Source organism: Staurois parvus, unplaced genomic scaffold, assembly GCF_062004578.1.
Source record: "Staurois parvus isolate SC_StPar_1 unplaced genomic scaffold, SC_StPar_1.0 ptg003162l, whole genome shotgun sequence".
Taxonomy (NCBI): Eukaryota; Metazoa; Chordata; class Amphibia; order Anura; family Ranidae; genus Staurois; species Staurois parvus.
Window position 1 is genome coordinate 24,581 of NW_028320958.1, and position 23,576 is coordinate 48,156.

The following is a 23,576-nucleotide window of genomic DNA, read 5'->3' on the forward strand; positions in this document are numbered from 1 at the left end:
CTTGTTACATGGTACAAGGCTGCTGTGAATGGCCCTGTACCATGTGACCTCTGTGATCATTCACAGATTTCACACATAGTAAGCAATGTCAGGAAGTGATATCTTGCTTACTACTTTGCATGTGATCACTGATTGGCCAATCAGTGATCACATGATCGGGACCTCGCACAGAGGTCCCATACTACGATCAGCGTTCCACTGTGTCTGGAGGACACACCAGGCACTGGATCGCGGTGCTGCGCGCTCCCAGGGAGCGTGCACAGCTTGAAAATGCGGGCACCGTTTATGAACGGCAACCCGCCTCTGGAGTGCCACCGTCCTGCCGTTTATATACAGTGCCGGACGGCAAGTGGTTAAGGAATCCACCGTGTACACGTCCAATACAAGCTGACGCGTTTCAGCCTAAGCGGCTGTAGTCGTAATGTTATGGCTAACACCCCGGTCACACCGATCTGACTTTGAGATCATGAGTCTTCCAGTGAAGTCGCACGATTTCAAAGTCGGATGTCATTCAGACTTGAGGTGCGACTAGTAAAAGATCCGCAGATTGCAAGACACAGACGTCTATGCAAGTCGCCCCTGAAGTAGAAATCGATGCAGCTTCGACCGAGTCAAAATCGCACCGATATGACCGATTTAATTGCCGACAATAGGGTGCGACTTCCCATACGATTTGCAACTCGCATGGCATGGAAAATCGCTTGGCAAACCGCGCCCGGTGCGATTGGGGTGTTAAGGTGGTGAGACTGAAATGCGTCAACCTGCCGTACTGGACATAATAATAATCGTTATTTTATATAGCGCCTTTGAGGACCAGTTCACACCACAAAAACGCATTCCGGATGCATTCTGGATATGTTTTTGCTTACAGTTCACACTACACTCCGCTCTGGTGCAGTTTTGATGCGGTTAACCATTGACAATTTTATGAGCAATAAATGAAGGTGCAGATTGAATGTTTAGCAGATACGGTTTGCAGCGGTGCGACTGATCATGCATCCCCCATTCAGTTTTAACCCCCAGCTCTGCTGATCCCTCGCTCAGTAGTAACCCCCAGCTCTGCTGATCCCTCGCTCAGTAGTAACCCCCAGCTCTGCTGATCCCTCGCTCAGTAGTAACCCCCAGCTCTGCTGATCCCTCGCTCAGTAGTAACCCCCAGCTCTGCTGATCCCTCGCTCAGTATAAACCCCCAGCTCTGCTGATCCCTCGCTCAGTAGTAACCCCCAGCTCTGCTGATCCCTCGCTCAGTAGTAACCCCAACCTCTGCTGATCCCCCATTTAGTAGTAACCCCCAGCTCTGCTGATCCTCTACTCAGTAGTAACCCCCAGCTCTGCTGATCCCCTACTCAGTAGTGACCCCAGCTCTGCTGATCCCCCACTCAGCAGTAACCCCCAGCTCTGCTGATCCTCTACTCAGTAGTAACCCCCAGCTCTGATGAGCCCCCACTCAATATTAACCCCCAGCTCTGATGAGCCCCTACTCAGTAGTAACCCCGACCTCTGTTGATCCCCCATTCAGTAGTAACCCCCAGCTCTGCTGATCCCACATTCAGTAGTAACCCCCAGCTCTGCTGATCCCCTACTCAGTAGTAACCCCCAGCTCTGCTGATCCCACGCTCAGTAGTAACCCCCAGCTCTGCTGATCCCACGCTCAGTAGTAACCCCCAGCTCTGCTGATCCCACGCTCAGTAGTAACCCCCAGCTCTGCTGATCCCTCGCTCATTAGTAACCCCCAGCTCTGCTGATCCCTCGCTCAGTAGTAACCCCCAGCTCTGCTGATCCCTCGTTCAGTAGTAACCCCCAGCTCTGCTGAGCCCCCATTCAGTAGTAACCCCCAGCTCTGCTGATCCCTCACTCAGTAGTAACCCTCAGCTCTGCTGATCTCTCACTCAGTAGTAACCCCCAGCTCTGCTGATCCGCTACTCAGTAGTAGACCCCAGCTCTGCTGATCCCCCACTCAGTAGTAGACCCCCAGCTCTGCACTTGTTAGCTCAGAGAGATCTTTGCTACTCTATGTGGTAGTAGCGCCTGACACTTTGCTATATCAGTATGTGACAACTGTTAGACCCATATTCCCTCCACTTACACATGCCACGCCGTCAAACTCTTGGAATTGTCTCTGCGTTTGAAGAAGGACCTCCAGTGAATCTTCTAAAACACTACATTCTCCAAGTAACCGCTCGCCGACGTGCTCTATCCAATCGCTTACCTAAAAAAGATTGAATGACCGTGTCAGACCATGCCATTAACAAAAGCTAACTTATGGGGAGGGGGGGTTGTCAGTCAGTGGATGGAATAGCAAATAATACACAGACACACTTCATTGGAAGTCATTGGAAGGAATAGTGTCCCATCATTGGTGTCATTGGAAGGAACAGTGCCCCATCGCTGGTGTCAGTGGGAGGAATAGTGCCCCATCATTGGTGTCAGTGGGAGGAATAGTGCCCCATCGCTGGTGTCATTAGAAGGAATAGTGCCCCATCATTGGTGTCATTGGAAGGAATTGTGTGCCAATGTTCGTATCAGTGAATGAATTGTGCCCCATAGTGTGTGTCAATGGCAGGAATAGTGCCTCAAGGGCCGGATAAAGGCAAGCAAAGGGCCACATGCGGCCCCCAGGCTGCAATTTGGAGCCTGCTGATATACTGCATTGTACCAAGCCTTCCTCACCTCCCTAAACCGCTCTTCAAAAGCCTCGAACTCGATGACCAGTTCCATCTGCTGGATGCGCTTGTTGGAGAGTTTCACCAGCGTGTGCACGCCTTCGTCCACCCAATTGTACAGCTCGGCCGCCACCTCCACCGCTTCCCTGGGGGGGGACACATAGAGGAGGTCACATGACACCACATACCACAGGTTGTCTCCTTCAGCAAACATCAATATAAAGAATTATTTTATGTACAGTAAATCATAATTGTGGTCACAATGGCAGAGCACATCTGGAATGTATTCTAGTGCTGGATTTCATTATAAGCGGTGCAGAACCTTTAACATATTGCAGATTCCCAATCCTTAGATGTGGCGGCTGCATTGGTTTTCTTTTTTAGCCTCCCCCCAGCGATCGTGCCAATAACACACCTCCTGTATTAGAGCGCCCCCACTCTGCAGGAAGGACAACAGGAGGCACAGCAATAAGCAGCAATGTCAGTTTTGGGGGGAGTATTAGATATACTAGCAGATTTAGATACACTAACAAAGTGAATCCAAACTTAAACAGTTTTGTTCCTTTTGGAATAAAGATTTTACATAGATAAATAAAAACGGATCATTGTAAGCACCCCCTGTCAGTGGTGAATGGATTGTACCATCCCTTTAACTGCTACATCTGAAGGAGAGCTTGTTCTGTTCAAAAACAACAGACTTACTGACAGGATCGCCAGGTGAAAATGAAAGCCTAAAAAAGAAAAGGAATGCAGACATCACATCTAAGAATTGGTAAGCTGCATTATAATAAAAGTTTGGTTTTGGATTTAATACCGCTTTAACCACTTCCCATCCGTCCGTTGTATATAAACGGCCGGACGGTGGCAGTGCAGGGGCAGGTGGCTGTTTATAAACGGCCTCCCCGCCCCCTGCTTGTGCGCGCTCCCTGGGAGCGCGCAGCACCGCGATCCGGTACCCGCTGTGTCCTCCGGACAGAGTGGAACACCGATCGTCGTGCAAGGTCCTGATCATGTGATCACTCATTGGCCAATCAGTGATCACATGCAGAGTAGTACACAAGATGTCACATCTGACATCATTGCTTACTACGTGTGAAATCTGTAAATGATCACAGAGGTCACATGGTACAAGGCTTTTCACAGCAGCCTTGTTCCATGTGACAAGCTGTGACCAATCACAGTTCACACAGTATTTCTCAATGGCTGCAAGAATGCAGCCAAAGAGAAGGAGACATGATTGCATTTACAGCCTTTATGGGTGTAAGAGCAATCAGTGTAAAAAAAAAAAAAAATCTTCATCACTCTCCACAAGTAGTACAGTGTCACCATGGCGACTGTACTGCTAGGGTGACAGTATGTAAAAAATAAAAAAACAATATAAAAAAATAAAATAAAAATGTAAAAAAAAATGTTTAAAAATTATAATTTTTGGTTATAAATTAATTTGGGTTATTTTTTGTTTACTAAAAAGATAACTGAATCAATCTTGGCCAAGATTTAAGATGAAATATTATTTATTTGCAAACTTTTATAAGAAAAACACTTTTTTTTTCAAATTTTTTGGACTTTTTCATTTAAATAGCAAAAACAATAAAAATCCCAGTGGTGAATAAATCCCAAAATAAAGCTTTATCTGTCTCAAAAAAATGCTAAAAAAATTCATATGGGTACAGTGTTGCATGACCGCGCAATTGTCATTCAAAGTGTGACAGCGCTGAAAGCTGAAAATTGGCCTGGGGGCAGGAAGGGGGGGAAAGTGTCCAGACTGGAAGGGGGTGAAAGTGTTCGGACAGGAAGTGGTTAAACGAGGGGAGAGGAAATGTATCCCATCCACACACAGTGTTTCTCGGGTCTCCAACATCGGTGTCCTAATGTCACCCTGCTGTCCCCGTCCAATCACAGAGCCCGCTGCTACAGGACACTAGCAGGTTGACAGGCAGTGAGCACATGGCAATGGCATGTCCCACTAGAGACACGGAGGTGCAGACAGATGGACCGGGACAAAAACGAAGACTGAGGACACAACAAGAAGCGACGTTAGAGACGAGAGGGATTGCTGCCCAATCAGGGGAATCTTGGCCCTGACCAATCGATCTTCTAGAATAGGGGTCTCCAAACTTTCAGGACAAAAGGGCCACAGTTTACTGTCCTTCAGACTTTAGGGGGGTTCGACTGTGAACTTTGAGAGTAGAAATGTCCTGATGTCAGTGGAGCAAAAACAATTTCACATCTTTGGTGTCAGTGGGAGGAATTGTACCCCATCAGCGGCGTCATCGGGCCCCATTGTTGGTGTCATTGGGAAAAATTGTGACCCATCGTTGGTGTCATTGGGAGGAATTGTGCCCCATCATTGGTATCAGTAGGGGGAATTATGCCCCATTGTTGGTGTCTCTGGCAGAAATTGTGCCCCATTGTTGGTATCATTCGAAGGACTAGTGCCCCATCATTGGTGTCAGTGGGAGGAATAGTGCCCCATCATTGGTGTCAGTGGGAGGACTAGTGCCCCATCATTGGTGTCAGTGGGAGGACTAGTGCCCCATCATTGGTGTCAGTGGGAGGACAAGTGCCCCATCATTGGTGTCAGTGGGAGGGCTAGTGCCCCATCATTGGGGTCAGTAGGAGGAATAGTGCCCCATCATTGGTATCAGTGGGAGGAACAGTGCCCCATCATTGGTATCAGTGGGAGGAATAGTGCCCCATCATTGATGTCAGTGGGAGGAATAGTGCCCCATCATTGGGGTCAGTAGGAGGAATAGTGCCCCATCATTGGTGTCAGTTGGAGGACTAGTGCCCCATCATTGGTGTCAGTGGGAGGACAAGTGCCCCATCATTGGGGTCAGTAGGAGGAATAGTACCCCATCATTGGTGTCAGTGGGAGGAACAGTGCCCCATCATTGGTGTCAGTTGGAGGACTAGTGCCCCATCATTGGTGTCAGTGGGAGGACAAGTGCCCCATCATTGGTGTCAGTGGGAGGGCTAGTGCCCCATCATTGGTGTCAGTGGGAGGGCTAGTGCCCCATCATTGGTGTCAGTGGGAGGAATAGTGCCCCATCATTGGTGTCAGTGGGAGGAATAGTGCCCCATCATTGGTGTCAGTGGGAGGAATAGTGCCCCATCATTGGTGTCAGTGGGAGGAACAGTGCCCCATCATTGGTGTCAGTGGGAGGAACAGTGCCCCATCATTGGTGTCAGTTGGAGGAATAGTGTCCCATCATTGGTGTCAGCGGGAGGAATAGTGCCCCATCATTGGTGTCAGCGGGAGGAATAGTGCCCCATCATTGGTGTCAGTGGGAGGAATAGTGCCCCATCATTGGTGTCAGTGGGAGGAATAGCGCCCCATCATTGGTGTCAGTGGGAGGAATAGCGCCCCATCATTGGTGTCAGTGGGAGGAATAGCGCCCCATCATTGGTGTCAGTGGGAGGAATAGCGCCCCATCATTGGTGTCAGTGGGAGGAATAGTGCCCCATCATTGGTGTCAGTGGGAGGACTAGTGCCCCATCATTGGTGTCAGTGGGAGGACAAGTGCCCCATCATTGATGTCAGTGGGAGGACAAGTGCCCCATCATTGGTGTCAGTGGGAGGGCTAGTGCCCCATCATTGGTGTCAGTGGGAGGAATAGTGCCCCATCATTGGTGTCAGTGGGAGGAATAGTGCCCCATCATTGGTGTCAGTGGGAGGAATAGTGCCCCATCATTGGTGTCAGTGGGAGGAATAGTGCCCCATCATTGGTGTCAGTGGGAGGAACAGTGCCCCATCATTGGTGTCAGTGGGAGGAATAGTGCCCCATCATTGGGGTCAGTAGGAGGAATAGTGCCCCATCATTGGTGTCAGTGGGAGGAACAGTGCCCCATCATTGGTGTCAGTTGGAGGACTAGTGCCCCATCATTGGTGTCAGTGGGAGGACAAGTGCCCCATCATTAGGGTCAGTAGGAGGAATAGTACCCCATCATTGGTGTCAGTGGGAGGAACAGTGCCCCATCATTGGTGTCAGTTGGAGGACTAGTGCCCCATCATTGGTGTCAGTGGGAGGACAAGTGCCCCATCATTGGTGTCAGTGGGAGGGCTAGTGCCCCATCATTGGTGTCAGTGGGAGGAATAGTGCCCCATCATTGGTGTCAGTGGGAGGAATAGTGCCCCATCATTGGTGTCAGTGGGAGGAACAGTGCCCCATCATTGGTGTCAGTTGGAGGAATAGTGTCCCATCATTGGTGTCAGTGGGAGGAATAGTGCCCCATTATTGGTGTCAGTGGGAGGAATAGCGCCCCATCATTGGTGTCAGTGGGAGGAATAGCGCCCCATCATTGGTGTCAGTGGGAGGAATAGCGCCCCATCATTGGTGTCAGTGGGAGGAATAGTGCCCCATCATTGGTGTCAGTGGGAGGACTAGTGCCCCATCATTGGTGTCAGTGGGAGGACAAGTGCCCCATCATTGGTGTCAGTGGGAGGAATAGTGCCCCATCATTGGTGTCAGTGGGAGGACAAGTGCCCCATCATTGGTGTCAGTGGGAGGAATAGTGCCCCATCATTGGTGTCAGTGGGAGGACTAGTGCCCCATCATTGGTGTCAGTGGGAGGAACAGTGCCCCATCATTGGTGTCAGTAGAAGGAATAGTGCCCCACCATTGGTGTCAGTAGAAGGAATAGTGCCCCATCATTGGTGTCAGTGGGAGGAATAGTGCCCCATCATTGGTGTCAGTGGGAGGACTAGTGACCCATCATTGGTGTCAGTAGGAGGACTAGTGACCCATCATTGATGTCAGTAGGAGGACTAGTGCCCCATCATTGGTGTCAGTGGGAGGAATAGTGCCCCATCACTGGTGTCAGTGGGAGGAATAGTGCCCCATCACTGGTGTCAGTGGGAGGAATAGTGCCCCATCACTGGTGTCAGTGGGAGGACTAGTGACCAATCATTGGTATCAGTGGGAGGAATAGTGCCCCATCATTGGTGTCAGTGGGAGGATTAGTGACCCATCATTGGTGTCAGTGGGAGGAATTATGCCTCATTGTTGGTATCAGTGGATAAAATAGTGACCCAAGGTTCAGATAAACGCAAGGAAAGGGCCGCATCTGGCCCTGAGGCTGCCAGGTGCTGTGGCTGGCGAGAGCACCAAGTGGTACAAATGTGTAGGCAGTATGTGTCTTGGGGAGAATGTCTGAAATGCATGTTGCTTCCATTCTGGTCATTCATCCCTGGGCATATAGTAGCCTAAAGGTTAGGGCCACTCGGTGCACTGCCCACCCATAGCAACTGAGAGCCTCTTAGGACTCAATTACACTTGCTGCACATTTAACACACATTAAAGTGCCTAGATCTTCAAGGTGCTTTTTTGATGCTTTTTTGAAGCTTTAATGACGCTTGGCAAAAGCCCTGATTGTGTGTTGATTTTCAATTTGTTTTAAAGGGGCTCAGTAGAACCCCCACTCAACAGATCCTCTACTCAGTAGTAACCCCCAGCTCTGCCGATCCCCCACTCAGTAGTAACCCCCAGCTCTGCTGATCCCCCACTCAGTAGTAACCCCCAGCTCTGCTGATCCCCCATTCAGTCCCATTTTAAGATTGAACAAAAAAAAAAAAAATCATCTCTGGGCTGCCTAAGGACAAAAAAGCGGAATATTGTGAGCACCCATCAGTGCTATTTAGTTTATTTGAACTCCTGTAACAGTCACTTGTTTCTGGACAGCTTGGACTGTATGGAAAGTTGAAAAAATTATAACTAAAAGACATGCCAAATTATTAAATTAAAAAATTGAAAAAAAAAACAAAAAAATAAAACAATAAAGGAAGTAACTTCATACAGTTATAATACAATGTTACTATTGAGTGGGGGATCAGCAGAGCTGGGGGTTACTTTAGAAGTTCATTAACAAACTTCCAGAATACATAACGTGTGTGTAACGGAACCGTCCCAGCCTGCGCTGAGTACTTCCTAATGGATACCGCTTCCCCGTCCGGACACCGACCACAGACACCACAGCAGACCATACAAGACTAGACGACACCAGTCTTGAAGTAAACCAGGAAATAGACTACTTTATTTTGACACAGATATAAGATATATATATTCAAGGGAACAACACCCCCCCCCCCCCCCCCGCATAATGACATAGGGCGGGGCAATCTACCTTTAGTAACAAGAGATATACCAACAGACAGTCCCATCAGGAGGGAGGGCTGCTGGAAACACCCCCCACCAAGCCAATACAGATAAACACATACATCCCATAATAGTTTGCTCCCAAGCCAGACACACAATAGAACAATGGAATGCAACCACATGGCATTAAACAATCCACAACCCCCACCCCAGTATTAGGACAGATCACCCTGTACCCCTAACAGGCACAGGGTGACTTACACAAAAGAGGGATATGGGGAGCTGAGACAGGGGTCTCCCCACCTCTCCAAAGTGAGCTGGGTTCCATGGGCCCCCCACCCAAAGTCACTCCCGTCACAATGTGCACTACTTATACTGCAAACTATTCACATGAAATAAAAATCTACTACAAGAGAATATAGCTGACACAAGTTTTCTGGTTTGTTTTACATTCTGCTACTTCATTTTGAGTACTTTTTGGATAAATGAGAAACATATTTACTTGATTAGAGCTCCAGCACTGCACAGTGCGGTTGCATTACAAGGGACCATGCCCGGTTTATTTTGTTCGACATTTAAGGCCCCATGTACACGGGACACTTCTGAATGATGGAAACTGACTGCTGGAAAACGTAGGTTAAAGAACGTCTGTTTAGCCGCGTTTGCATACCGCGTTTATGAGCGTTTAGAAGGGTTTTTAAAGGTAAGCACAGGAGACCTTCCCAAATGCCCAGAATGCACCGAAAAACAGTAAAGAATTAACTATTTGAGACATTTTGAGAGAAATAGAGAGAGCAGAAGCAGAGAGAGCAGTATGTGTTGAGATTAGCTGTCTTTTTTTTGTGGTGTTTGGATGTGTTGCGGCTCATGTCTGTGCAGAAATTATTGCAGCAGTGTCTAACAAATTTTCTTTCATGCAAAACCTCAAAGTATGGTGTACCGGGTCCATTTAAGTACCGGGAAAACGCTTTGCATGCATTTTTCATGATGAAAAAAGGCTCTGGACAGCATCTGGAAATGGAAGGGTTAAAAAAAAGGTTTCCGTTCTCTTACAAAAAAAAGCCACTATTTCCATTTCTGTTGCATCTTACAAAAAAAAACAAAAAAAAAAACAGCGCTCTGCGGAGGTGAATGCAGCATCTGGAAATGGAAGAGTTATAAAAAATTTCCAAATGCTTATAAACGCGGTTAGCCACATTTACAAGCGTTTGGCTCTTGAAACGCTGATAAAATATACTTTTTTTTTTTAAGTCCGCAAACGTGCAACTATAACGTAAAAACCCGTAAGTGTTCACAAAAAATGTGCAAGTGCAAAACACCACACGAAAAAGTGCACTTAGGGGTGTGCTGTGTCCTACCCCTAAAGGGGCTGGACCGCTTACCCTGATCCCCCGGGGCACGAAGCTCCTGACGGGGACAAGGTTCCCAATTGGTCCTCCTGGCCAAAAGGCCTGGTGGACCACCGTTCCTTGTGTCCAGCCGAAGCCGGACACCCAGTACTTGGTCAGGGGGCTCTCCCGAAGAAAAGCCCCCTAGGGATCAGGGGAGGAAGGAACCAAAAGGCTACACATCCTCCCCCTAGACTTCAGGGTAGGCCCGAGGACCCACACCCTCCATCCGTGAAAACACACGCATAAGTAACAGAAAAAGTGACAAACGTGGGAGGTAAAATAAATAAAATAAATAAATAAAAAATAAAAAAGTGGTACCGTGCCAAATTGTGCACAGACCAGGCCCTGAGGCCCGTAGCAAAAATTGCCCTGGTCCTAGCCAAAAGGCCTGGTCCTTAGGGCGCTGTGCAAAAAGAATGTAAAAACAGTGACCATGTGCCATGTTCACACAGTGGGGTCCCACACCCAGGTGTTACTAGTGGCACCCCTGAGAGCATCTACTCAGGGGGCACCGAGTTTGCGGACTTTCTGCCTCCTCAGCCCCAGGCCAGACCAAGGTAGATCCGTCCAAATCAGGAGGTACTGGGTCTTTCCAGCTTTCCCAGAGGAATTACTCCCAAGGCCCCAGAACGCATCATGGCGCTCCCTGGTTTCTGTCCCTCCGGTACTAGCCTTCCGGACCCCCATCATACCAGTGTGGGTACTATACAACAGCCATCCCCGCAAAGCTAGAATGGCCGGGAGCACCCCCACTGGACACTGATAAGAACAGATACTACACTTGATCTTAGCCAAAAGGCCGAGAGGCTGATAAAATCTACTGCTGAACGCAAGTTTGGGGCGTTCAAAAAAACAACTAACTCAACTGCGTGTAAACGACGATGCGTACATGGACACATAGGAGAACATTAGGGAGAGTTCAGGGGCTGCTGAAAAAAACGCAGTAAAGCTCCTGAACGTGAGTTTATCAGCTGCAGTGTACATGAGCCCTGAGAATTACAGGCCTACAATATAAAATAACAAATTTCCATGCAAAACAATGTACCGCTTTGACATTGGTCTGGGCAGCATCTGGATATGGAAGAGAGTTAAAAAAAAAAATTCCAAACGCAAACGCTTATAAACGCAGTTAGCCGCGTTTACAAGCGTTTGGAATGCTGATAAAATCTACTCCTGAACGCAAGTTTGGTGCGTTAAAAAAAAAGACGACTGTAAACGACGATGTGTACATGGACACATATAAAAACATTAGGGAGAGTTCAGGGGCTGCTGAAAAAAACGCAGAAAAGCTCCTGAACGTCCGTTTATCAGCCGTAGTGTACATGGAGCCTAAGTTTTAATATTGCGGCGTGACCCCCTGATCATACGTCAGTGGCTGTCCGGAAAGGTGGCGGATTCTACGCCCATCCACACAGCACTCTGGGATGGTGGAGTCACGGCTCCGTCCCCGCTGGTTGCGCAGAGAGCCGACAGATGAGAGTGCTGGAGGAAAAAAAAACATTTCATGCTTCCAGCGGCTTCAGTCGGATTCCAGACTCAGGGAGGGGAGAGCGACTGGAAAATCGCTACCTGAGCCAGGGCTCTGCTGACGGATAACCCCGCGTTTCCGCCAACACTTTCTTTATCGCCTGCTGCCATTCCTCTCCTCACTTTAACACTTTCATTTCCAGATAACTTATCTCCTGTTGCTTGATTTAAAGGACAGCTACCATCAGGGAGGATTATAGAGACTGTGTGGTCAAAGTCGTATCATGTGACCGGGACCGAAACTTGATAACAAAAACTTAAATTGTATTATAATAATAAATGGAAGCTCACAGTCCTCAGGATTTGATATCTTGCACAGCTTTTTCTTTGGCTTTTTCCTTTTATTAACCTGACCCCGCCAGAACACACTTTCTGTCCTACGATGACAACGCTCACTTGGCCCACCAAAAGTGTGCAGAATCTTCATGCAGCAGCTGTGCCCCAACCATCAAGTGATTATAAAGCCGCATATCGAATCCTTAGACCCCATAACTCAAGGGGTACAGGGGTGTCCAAACTATGGCCCTCCAGCTGTTAAAGTACTACAAGTCCCATCATGCCTCTGGGTGTCTTGCCTGTGGATGTCAGAGTCTTGTAAAGCCTCATGGGACTTGCAGTTCCTCAACACCTGGAGGGCCATAGTTTGGACACCCCTGAGCTACAAATACTGTAGCTGCTGACTTTTAATATTAGGACACTTACCTGTCCAGGGATCCAGCGGTGCCCTCACCCTGAGCCGATTCTTCAATTGGCTGCCGGGTGCTGGAGCCGCCATCTTGACTAAGGGAAAGTGAGAGTGAAGCTTTGTGGCTTCACAACCGGATTCCTACTGCGCATGCGTGAAGCGCACTGCGCTTTGTAAATGGGCTGCGGGGGGGGGGGGGGGAGTTGTCAAAACCACGTCTCGCTACCCCCCAAAAGGTGCCAAAAATTGACAGTGGAAGGTGGGGGGCTTAGAAGTAGATCAGCATTTTTGGGTGGAACTCCGCATTAAGCCTCACTCTCTCATAAATGGCATGCCCCAGAAGCAGTCAAAGGATCGCTTCTCATATACCGGTCTCAGCAGCAAAAACACATAAAGGAAATCCCACAGTGAAGTACTGTTTCAAAGCATTTTTTAATAAACCAAATGAGTACCAAACGGGACAAAACGTGCAGAGGGCAGAGTTTAGCGGTGACATCATCACGCCTGCCTGGAGAGTCGGCGGTGCTGTGCGATATGCTTGTCATGCTGTTTTGTGAGTACCCACTTGGTTCATTAACCATTAGCCGCCCGGCCAATGGCCATTTGGCAGCTTCAGATGTACCTCTCCGTTCCGGGTACACGCCATTTGGCGTGCTCCCACACATGCGCCGTTTGCGCTAATGCAGAGCGGTGCAGCAGTGCGATCTGTCACCGGCCGTGCACCTGGGACACGGCCGATGACAGATCCGAGTACCGGCTCCCGTTGCTGGTACCATGTGACCTGCTGTGACCAATCACAGCAGGTCACATGACAGTTGTATACAATGGATGGCTTCATTCATGCCATCCATTGTATACTAGTGCCTAGGTGTGAATGGTCACAGCAGGTCACATGCACATGTCATGTGATTAGCTGTGACCAAATCACAGCTAAGCACAAAAAAAAAAAAAAAAAAAAAAAAGCTGAATGAATCGATTTCATTCAGGCAAATGCTTGCTTATAGCAAAGTCATTCTTTGCTATAAGCAAATTGTGTAAAAAAAAAAAAAAAAAAAATACTGATCACTTCCCCAAAGTAGTACAATGTTACTATGGTAACATTGTACTACTTTGGTCATAGTAAAACATGAAAAAAAAAATCTTAAAAAAAAATTTAAAAAATGTAATAAAAAATTAAATATAAAAAAAAAATAAAAAAAAAATATATATATATATTTTTTTCATACTGTCACCAGTCAGTGTCCCTGTTCACCGCCATGCCAGTTATATGATGACGCTGTACTGCACTGGTGACAGTATGTAAAAAAAAAAATAGTGAAAATAATTTTTTAAATTTTTTCATTTTCCGAAAAATTATGACAAAAAAATACAACTTCACAAAACTCGCCATGCCTCTTATGAAGTACGTCGGACTGTCTACTCTGCAAAAAGGGGTCATTTGGGGGATATCTGTACTGTTCTGACATTCTTGGACCTCAAGAAATTAGATTGTCTGTCAGTACTTCAGGACTGATCAATATTCAGATCTATACCATAGTTTGTGAACTCTATAACTTTCCTACAAACTAAATAATACATCCTAATTTGGGTTATTTTCACCAAAGACATGTAGCAGAATACATCTCGGCCTAAATTTATGAAGAACAATTATTTATTTGTAAACTTTTATAACAGAAACAAAGAAAAATGTGTTTTTTTTTCAAAATTTTTGGTCTTTTTTTGTTAATTTAGCAAAAAATAAAAACCCCAGCGGTGATTAAATACCACCAAAAGAAAGCTCTAGTTGTGTGAAGAAAATGATAAAATTTTAGTTTGGGTACAATGTTGTATGACCGCGCAATTGTCATTCAAAGTGTTAGAGCGCTGAAACCTGAAAAATGGCCTGGGCAGGAAGGGGGGGAAATTGCCCGGTATTGAAACGGTTAATAAAAGTTTTTAAAGGTTTCTTCACTATGGGATTTCCTTGCCCTTTCCTTGGTATGTGTTTTTGGTGCCGAGACTGGTATATGAGAAGCGACCCAGTGACCACTTTTGGGACATGAGAGTGAGGCTTGCTGAGGTGTGAAGGGAAAAAAGCTGAAGCCATCCATCCATCCATCCATGCAGGATTTGCCATCTTTTAAATGCTGATTTAGACCTCTTGCGTTGTGGGGTGTAAGGATTTGGTAAGCGGCATTATAATCACTTGGTGGTGCATGAAGCTGCTGCATGAAGATTCTGCACACTTTTGGCAGACTTTGAGATTTTGTTTGTAGGACTTTATTTTTTGATTTGTTTGTTGTACATTATATATTGAATGGGGAGTTTTCCGGACATTGTTTTTCAGATATCATCAACATGAGCCAGTAAGGGGCTCCTGCTTAGAGCTCACTATCAACTGTCTGTAAATGAAGCTGGGAAGTAAATATCGTTCTGTCTAACACAGGCCATTCTCACTAGTAACTCGCAACTCTACCCACAAGCAGGGGCGGACTGACAACTCATGGGGCCCCCGGGCAATAGGGGATCATGGGGCCCCTGTGTCCTTGCCCAAACTCAAAAAAGCCTATGAAAAAAAGGTACCAGGGGCATCTCATGGGGCCCCCTACTGACCCCGGGCCCTCGGGCAGTGCCCGAGTTTCCAAATGGTCAGTCCGCCCCTGCCCACAAGTGACCAGGAGACATCAGACCAGACCAGTCTGAACAATGAGCAGGTACGTAGATATCTAATGTCCAACATGTATCACCACTCTAATCAGGGTTTGAAGGGTTAACCTCTAACTCAGGTCCACCAATTATATACACCAGTCACAAAACTATGACCACCCACCAAACCAGTCAAGCCATGGACTCCACTAGACCTCTGGAGATGCACTGTGGTATCTGGCACCAGGCCTTCAGTAGCAGATCTTTTAAGTCCTGTAAGTTGCAAGGTGCGGCCAACATGGATCGGACTTGTTTTTCCAGCACATTCCACAGATATTCAATTGGTCTGAGATTTGGGGAACTTGGAGGCCAAGTCAACACCTAGAACTCATTGTTGTGTTCCTCAAACCATTCTTAAATTCATCAGACCAAGCCACCTTCTTCCATTGCTCCAAGGTCCAGTTCTGATGCTCTTGTTAAAGATAGTTATTAAGAGGTCGTACAATAAATTCCCGTATCACCCAGTAAATGGTCTCCATTCAGTAGCCAAAAAAGGCATACAAAAAAAAGAGAGGTTGTGAAAAGAAATTCACAAAGAAAGCGGCTACATTATGAACAGAATGTGATACTCAGAAAAATTTCCAAAAATTATGCTTTATTACACATACAAATTTGACATATGGGCAATCGCCCTGGTTTACCACCACCTCAGTATGATACAATACACACAGACCTAAAACCATATAAAAAGACACCAGTACCGGTCTAAATACCTGTGCAAAAAGGACAATGACTACAAGAATCTAAAGTCCCTGTGGCACTGGCGCATAGGTGAACACTTCCCAAAGGAGGTGTATACAAAAAATTATACCATAGGTATACCATGACACGTGTTATAATATGTAGACTATGCTACTACCAGAGTGGTTATATCCCAAACAGGGAGTTTCAAAAAATTATACCATAGATATAAATATCACATGTATGCAGTACGGCAAGCACAGTATGCGTCAAAAAGAAGGCATGCCTCAAGGCCTATATGAAACAAAACATAAATGTCATGTAAATAATGCAGTACATTCCTATGCCGGCACAAGTGGTTGGGGCCCATTCATCTGTGATTATTACCAGCTGTTTCCTAGGGCTCTTGAAAAAATATGCCCCATTTTTACCAGGATGGAAGGGTAGATGCATAAAGCAGCGCACTGCTTGAAATGGTTTCTTCACCACTGCATGTGGACTACATACCACTTTCTGTGAGAAAAACAAGACACATCCCAATAGATCTTCTGCCTGTTGAAATACATGTGGTATATCTTGTTTCCTATACAAAGCACCATGATGTCCACCTCCTGTGGTGAAACAGACAATATGTGGAAAGTCACTGAAAGAGCTTACACTCTATAAAGGATATATAGGTCATATATGTCACATAGGACCATATATCTAGTGTCCCACAACAGTCCACTCACCACCTGTGCAATGGATAATAGGAGAGGAAAGAATATCCTTCATAGGTACTGCCATACAAGGCCAAGGAGGCCAAGGAACCACCGCTGACATCCGCCGATATACCGCGGGCTCCAGCCTCTTCTCGGCGCCTGTGCTGCCTAAGCTTGCCTCATGGCATGTGAAAAATGGCTTCCTCCTTGTAGGTCAGCGTGCGTTCCAACTAATGCGCATGACCGGAAGTGATGTATCTGACGTATGACGTCAACGCGTTTCGCCGATGGGCGTATCTCACTCAGCTTCGTCAGGACCAATGAGACAACTGCATTTCAATTTCCTATTTATAGTGGGTTAAGACCCACCCATTTATGTAAAAATGGGGCATATTTTTTCAAGAGCCCTAGGAAACAGCTGGTAATAATCACAGATGAATGGGCCCCAACCACTTGTGCCGGCATAGGAATGTACTGCATTATTTACATGACATTTATGTTTTGTTTCATATAGGCCTTGAGGCATGCCTTCTTTTTGACGCATACTGTGCTTGCCGTACTGCATACATGTGATATTTATATCTATGGTATAATTTTTTGAAACTCCCTGTTTGGGATATAACCACTCTGGTAGTAGCATAGTCTACATATTATAACACGTGTTATGGTATACCTATGGTATAATTTTTTGTATACACCTCCTTTGGGAAGTGTTCACCTATGCGCCAGTGCCACAGGGACTTTAGATTCTTGTAGTCATTGTCCTTTTTGCACAGGTATTTAGACCGGTACTGGTGTCTTTTTATATGGTTTTAGGTCTGTGTGTATTGTCTCATACTGAGGTGGTGGTAAACCAGGGCGATTGCCCATATGTCAAATTTGTATGTGTAATAAAGCATAATTTTTGGAAATTTTTCTGAGTATCACATTCTGTTCATAATGTAGCCGCTTTCTTTGTGAATTTCTTTTCACAACCTCTCTTTTTTTGTATCCAGTTCTGATGCTCACCTGCCCATTGTAGGCAGTGGCTGTGGACATGGGTCAGCATGGGCACCCTGACCGGTTTGCAGCTACACAACTCCCATACACAACAAACTGCGATGCTCTGTGTCTTCTGACACCTATCAGAACCAGCATTCACCTATTCAGCAATGTGAGCTATAGCAGCTCTTCTACTGGATTGGACTACACGGGCCAGCCCTCCCTCCTCATGTTCACACCAATATTCCTTGGCTGCCCATGACCGTCACCAGTTGGCCGGTTCTCCTTCCTTGGACCACTTTTGGTTGGTCCTGGGAGCAAAAGCTGCAGTTTCGGGAGTTGCTCTGACCCAGTTGTCCAGCCATTACAATGCAGCCCGTTTCAAAGTCACTCAAATCCTTACACTTGCTCATTTTTTCTGTTTTTCAACACATGAGCTTCAGGGACAACATGATCACTTGCTGCCTAATATATCCCACCCATTTGTGGGTGCTATTGTAACAAGATAATCAATGTTGTTCACTTTACCCATCAGTGGTCAGACGGTTATGACTGATGGGTGGACAGAAGGGAAAATGCCCCCCTTTTCCTGAGTGGCCCATACAGAACAAACAGGCCAATGGATCTGCCCTAATTCTTGAATGTCAGCTGAGACCTTATGGAGAGAAGTGAGAAAAGATGGAGTGGCTACATTATTACATGCAGACCTTTACCTGTAATCATCTGTGAGCATCACGCATGACTCTTCCTTCCTCAGCCTGGCCAGCACAGCGCCCCCTTCAGTTTGCAGCTTCACCAGCCTCGTGTCCTCCAGGACCGCCCGCATTAACTGTCCGAACCTGGTCAGCTGGAGACTGGCCTCCTGCCACATAATGGACAATATATAAAAGATCCAATACAGGATAATCCCATTAATAGACATGTTCAGCAGAAATACCAACAGTCTGAAAAAAATCAGATATGGCCTTGTCACGATGAACACAGTACTGGTGGATCAGGAAGGCTGTGTCAAAGTTATATACACTCACCTCAGCACCTACAATTCACAGATATTCATCTTTAAACAACCTTAGCATCAAATATATTATTAATGTTAAATGTATGCATGCTCAATAAAGTAGAATTTCATTATCTCAGTCAACATTAATGATTTTAAATCCCTATGCTATGGCATAAAAAAAAAAATCTATCAGTGTATGGCCAGTTTTACACTGCAGGGGGCAGCATGATCATCACACACAGCCTTGGTCTTATCTACTTCCCATTGGAGGTGAATGGTGACGGAGCATTGGGGAAGGGGTGACTCTTCTGTGTAGTCAGAAGCAACTGAGAAATCTTTGATAACACCGAAGAATCTCTCTAATGTAACAAGTACAAGCATACCTGTGTAACAGGAAGTAGTCACAGACTATGGGCTTCACACAAGAGAGGGTCAGAGACTGCAGACATAATACAAAAAATGACCGAAGACTGAGGACGTGATATAAGCGACGGTCAGAGACTGCAGACGTGATACAAGAGATGGTCAGAGACTGCAGACGTGATACAAGCGATGGTCAGAGACTGCAGACATAATATAAAAAATGACCGAAGACTGAGGACGTGATATAACCAATGGTCAGAGACTGCAGACATGACACAAGAGATGGTCAAAGACAGCAAACGTGATACAAGAGATGGTAAGAGACAGCAGACGTGATACAAGAGATGGTCAAAGACAGCAGACGTGATACAAGAGATGGTCAGAGACAGCAGACGCGATACAAGAGATGGTCAGAGACAGCAGACGCGATACAAGAGATGGTCAGAGACTGCGGACATAGTACAGGAGATGGTCAGAGACTGAAGACATGATACAGGAGATGGTCAGAGACTGAAGACATGATACAGGAGATGGTCAGAGACTGAAGACATGATACAGGAGATGGTCAGAGACTGAAGACATGATACAAGAGATGATCAGAGACTGCAGACATGATACAAGAGATGATCAGAGACTGCAGACACGATACAAGAGATGGTCAGAGACTGCAGACATGATACAAGAGATGATCAGAGACTGCAGACACGATACAAGAGATGGTCAGAGACTGCAGACATGATACAAGAGATGGTCAGAGACTGCAGACATGATACAAGAGATGGTCAGAGACTGCAGACATGATACAAGAGATGATCAGAGACTGCAGACATGATACAAGAGATGATCAGAGACTGCAGACATGAAACAAGAGATAGTCACAGACTGCAGACATGATAAAAAAATGATTGCAAACTGTGGACATGATACAAGTGATGGTCAGAGACCGCAGACATGATACAAGCGATGGTCAGAGACCGCAGGCGTGATACAAGAGATGGTCAGAGACAGCAGATGTGATACAAGAGATGGTCAGAGACAGCAGACGCGATACAAGAGATGGTCAGAGACCAGCGCTTTACACATATATATTGTACATTCACATCAGTCCTTAACCCTCAGGGGGCGTACAATCTAAGGTCCCTAACTCACATTCATACATACACATACTAGGGACAATTTAGACAGGAGCCAATTCACCTACCAGCATGTCTTTGGAGTGTGGGAGGAAAAAGGAGTACCTGGAGGAAACCTACGAAGGGACAGGGAAAACATGCAAACATGATACAAGAGATGGTCAGAGACGCAGACATGGAACAAGAGATGGTCATAGACTGTGAACATGCTATAGTTGTTGGAGACTGCAGACATGATTCAGGAGACAGTCACAAACTATTTCTCTTATTTATTTATTTCATGTACTTATATAGCGCCATCAATGTACGCAGCGCTTTACATATATATTGTACATTCACATCAGTCCCTAACCCTCAAGGGGCGTACAATCTAAGGTCCCTAACTCACATTCATACATACACATACTAGGGCCAATATAGACAGGAGCCAATTCAGCTACCAGCATGTCTTTGGAGTGTGGGAGGAAACCGGAGTACCCGGAGGAAACCCACGCAGGCATAGGGAGAACGTGCAAACTCCAGGCAGGAGGTGCCGTGGCTGGGATTCAAACAAACAACCCGAGTACTGCCAGGCGGAAGTGCTAACCACTTAGCCATTGTGCTGCCCCACGAGCTGAAGATATACTGCAGACTACTAGAAACATTTGCTACAACTGGGCAATAAGGAAACACATTAGTGTCTGCAGGGGCCCTGAGGGCCACACAAAAAGTGTCAAAAGGCTGCAGGTTGGACACCAGAGGGTGTAGAGGAACCTGAGTGGCTGCACAGAGCTCTGACCTAAACCCTTGGGATGAATTGGAACACCAATAACTAGACAGGTCATCTGATCCAACATCAGTACCCAGTTCCAACAGAGAGTCCAAAATTTGATGAAAAATCTCCTAAAAACAGAAGAGGCTTTTATAGCCCCAAAACGAGGGGAAGTTTGGGGGGGGGGGGGGGGGGGTTAAACTCCTGTTCTTTTTAATGGGCCGTCCAATAAGATCATGTATGTGTGATTCTCAGGTGTTCACAAACCTTTGGCCATATGATTTACATTTACAAACTGCTACTGGCCTGTTCATAGCTAGAGAACCTTTCCATTGTGATGAGTCTCCAGGTTCCTCACCTCGGCCTTCTCAGGCAGGGGGATGTTCTGCAGGTTCTGGATGGCGCTCTGCAGAAAGGTGTAGGCATCACGACAGCTGTCCTGCAAAGTCTCCAACTTCTGCAAAAAAATGTTTTAAAAAATTAAAAATTCAAGTAGCAGAGTCTCATAGCAAGCCGATTATTTTTCATAGGAAGCATCGGGTTTATATGAATTGGTCGCCCTGCGATAATATCTGAAGATGCAGATCGCCAAGACAAGCTCACTTATTCAGCATTAGGCTCGTCATCTCATTGCCGACTTCAGAATCTCTCACATACAACATGCTGGGCATTAGACTCTCCATTCACGATTTCCAGTGTGACTTTGGAGTGCGAGTTTGATGCGACTTGGGGTGTGACTTGGATCCGACTTTACACTTTCTGGCACAAAGTCACATCAAAGTAGTGCAGGAACCTTTTCAAAATCGCTGTGAATTATTCGCACCAGTCTAAATGGGTGCCATTGAAAACAATTGGCTGTGACTTGTCATGCGACTTTTATGTGCCCAAAGTCGCATGACAAGTCACAACCCACTGTTTTCAATGGCAGCCATTTAGATTGTTGTGAATAGGTCACAGCGGTTTTGGAAAGATTCCTGCACTACTTTGGTGTGACTTAGTACCAGGGAGTGTAAAGTCGGATCAAAGTCACACTCCAAGTCGCACAAGTGTGAACGGAGCCTAAAACCCTCCAATTAATTGGTGGAGTCGATATAAGAAGGTCGCAGATTACTTCTCACCGTCCGGAAGGACAGCCAGTCCTGGTGGCAATAGGGGAAGGTTCCGTGAAAGTTCGGTGGGAGTTGCGAGGCCTCGATGTGTTTGTGCAAAGCCTTCGATGTTGTGAGAACATCAAACTGGATGGAAAAAAAAAAAATAGGAGACTGATCAGAAATGACAAAAGCACTTCATAAAACACTGAATGGTCTGATCCCATCACACTTATTTCTAAAGCTGCAGACGGACAGAAAAATACAGATACAGGACCTGATTTTCCCGCCCAAAAGTATTTCTGTCCATCCAGTCCTGATACTTACACAGCTCTGTCACACAGCACAGCCCTGCCTAGCAGAGGAGAGGAATCGACTGGTCTATGCTGCAGTTCTGTAGGACTTACAGGTCTTGTCCCTCCCCCCTAAGCCAGCGCACAGACCAGCTTTTCTCTCGGGGTTCCTTCAGAGGTTGCTATTAGTCCCTTGAGCAATTTCTGCCTCTCAGATGAGGAACCGCTGACACCATTGATCTTTTTATCGACCTGTAAGGGATGAACTGTTCTCAACGACCACAAATACAAGGAGCATTCTTCCCACTGACCTTCATAGTAATGTACTGTGAACTGCAGATAAAGAACTATCAGTAGGTGTTCCCTGAACCCACAAAGCGATTTCAAAGATTCCTCCTTGCTAAAAAGTTTGAAGAAATGCTGGTATAGACTGCGAAAAGAACGGTAAGCTTTTCTGTCTGTCACTCTGCTCTCTCCTCCTATCAGCATGCTCCTTACACTTGACTGTCTCCTGCTCCTTCTCCAGGTCTGAGCTCTGACACCAAGTAGATATCAGATACTGCTTGCATTTAATAGAGAATTGTGGCCTACTGCCGGCTGATGTCACAGAGTCTGCTGAGGTCACAGAGCTGTTCCAGGCTCTGGAAGGATCCTGACAAAAATGTCGGGATCCGCCCAGATTCCTGACCACCAGCTATGTGTCATTGGACCCACCCCCTCTTCAGTCCGGCATGCCAGCAAGTGCTGGAGGGGCAGAAGTGCCCCTTTGTCAAGCCAAGGAAAGGGATTGGACTGAAAGTCTGTCGTCAGTTGACGTCACAGAGTCTGCTGTTGGCTGAGGTCACAGAGCTGTTCCAGCCTCTGGAAGGTTCCTGACAATAATGTCGGGATCCACCCATATTCCTGATCACCAGCTACGTGTCATTGGACCCACCCCCTCTTCAGTCCAGCACTCCAGCAAGTGCTGGAGAGGCAGAAGTGCCCCTTCGTCAAGCCAAGGAAAGGGGTTGGACCAGGGGTGGACTGACAACTCATGGGGCCCCCGGGCAATAGGGGATCAAGGGGCCCCTGTGTCCTTGCCCAAACTCAAAAAAGCCTATGAAAAAGGTACCAGGGGCATCTCATGGGGCCCACTACTGACCCCAGGCCCTCGGGCACTGCCCGAGTTTCTAAATGGTCAGTCCGCCCCTGGGTTGGACAGAAAGTCTGCTGTCAGCTGATGTCACAGAGCCGCTTCCAGGCTCTGGAAAGATCCTGAAAATGTCGGGATCCACCCAGATTCCTGCCCGCCAGCTGTGTGTCACTGCACCCGCCCCCTCTTCAGTCCGGCGCTCCATCAAGTGCTTGAGGGCGGCTCCCAGGTAGCACTGGCCAGGATCGGCTCCCCTCAGGAAACGTCAACTCTCTACGGCGATGACATTGCTATGCCCTGGGACATTACCTACGCGTTTCTGGGCAACGGACCGCCCCTTCATCAAGCCAAGGAAAGGGATTGGACAGAAAGTCTGCTGTTGGCTGAGGTAACAGAGCCATTCCAGG

General features: G+C 46.8%; 1 protein-coding gene and 1 pseudogene across 1 annotated transcript in view; both read right to left on the reverse strand.

Annotated features, from left to right (window-relative positions):
- The window catches only part of LOC149428526 (pleckstrin homology domain-containing family G member 4B-like), a gene marked incomplete at its 5' end in the record, with an annotated part of 64,368 nt that overhangs the window by 4,952 nt on the left and 35,840 nt on the right, over nucleotides 1–23,576 (reverse strand). The window contains 5 exons of the mRNA XM_089667300.1: nucleotides 2,087–2,209; nucleotides 2,671–2,809; nucleotides 18,123–18,271; nucleotides 21,015–21,113; nucleotides 21,775–21,891. Coding sequence (XP_089523426.1) covers nucleotides 2,087–2,209; nucleotides 2,671–2,809; nucleotides 18,123–18,271; nucleotides 21,015–21,113; nucleotides 21,775–21,891 — 627 coding nt within the window. The remainder of the gene's footprint in view (nucleotides 1–2,086; nucleotides 2,210–2,670; nucleotides 2,810–18,122; nucleotides 18,272–21,014; nucleotides 21,114–21,774; nucleotides 21,892–23,576) is intronic.
- On the reverse strand, nucleotides 10,818–10,960 carry LOC149428527 (U2 spliceosomal RNA; annotated as a pseudogene).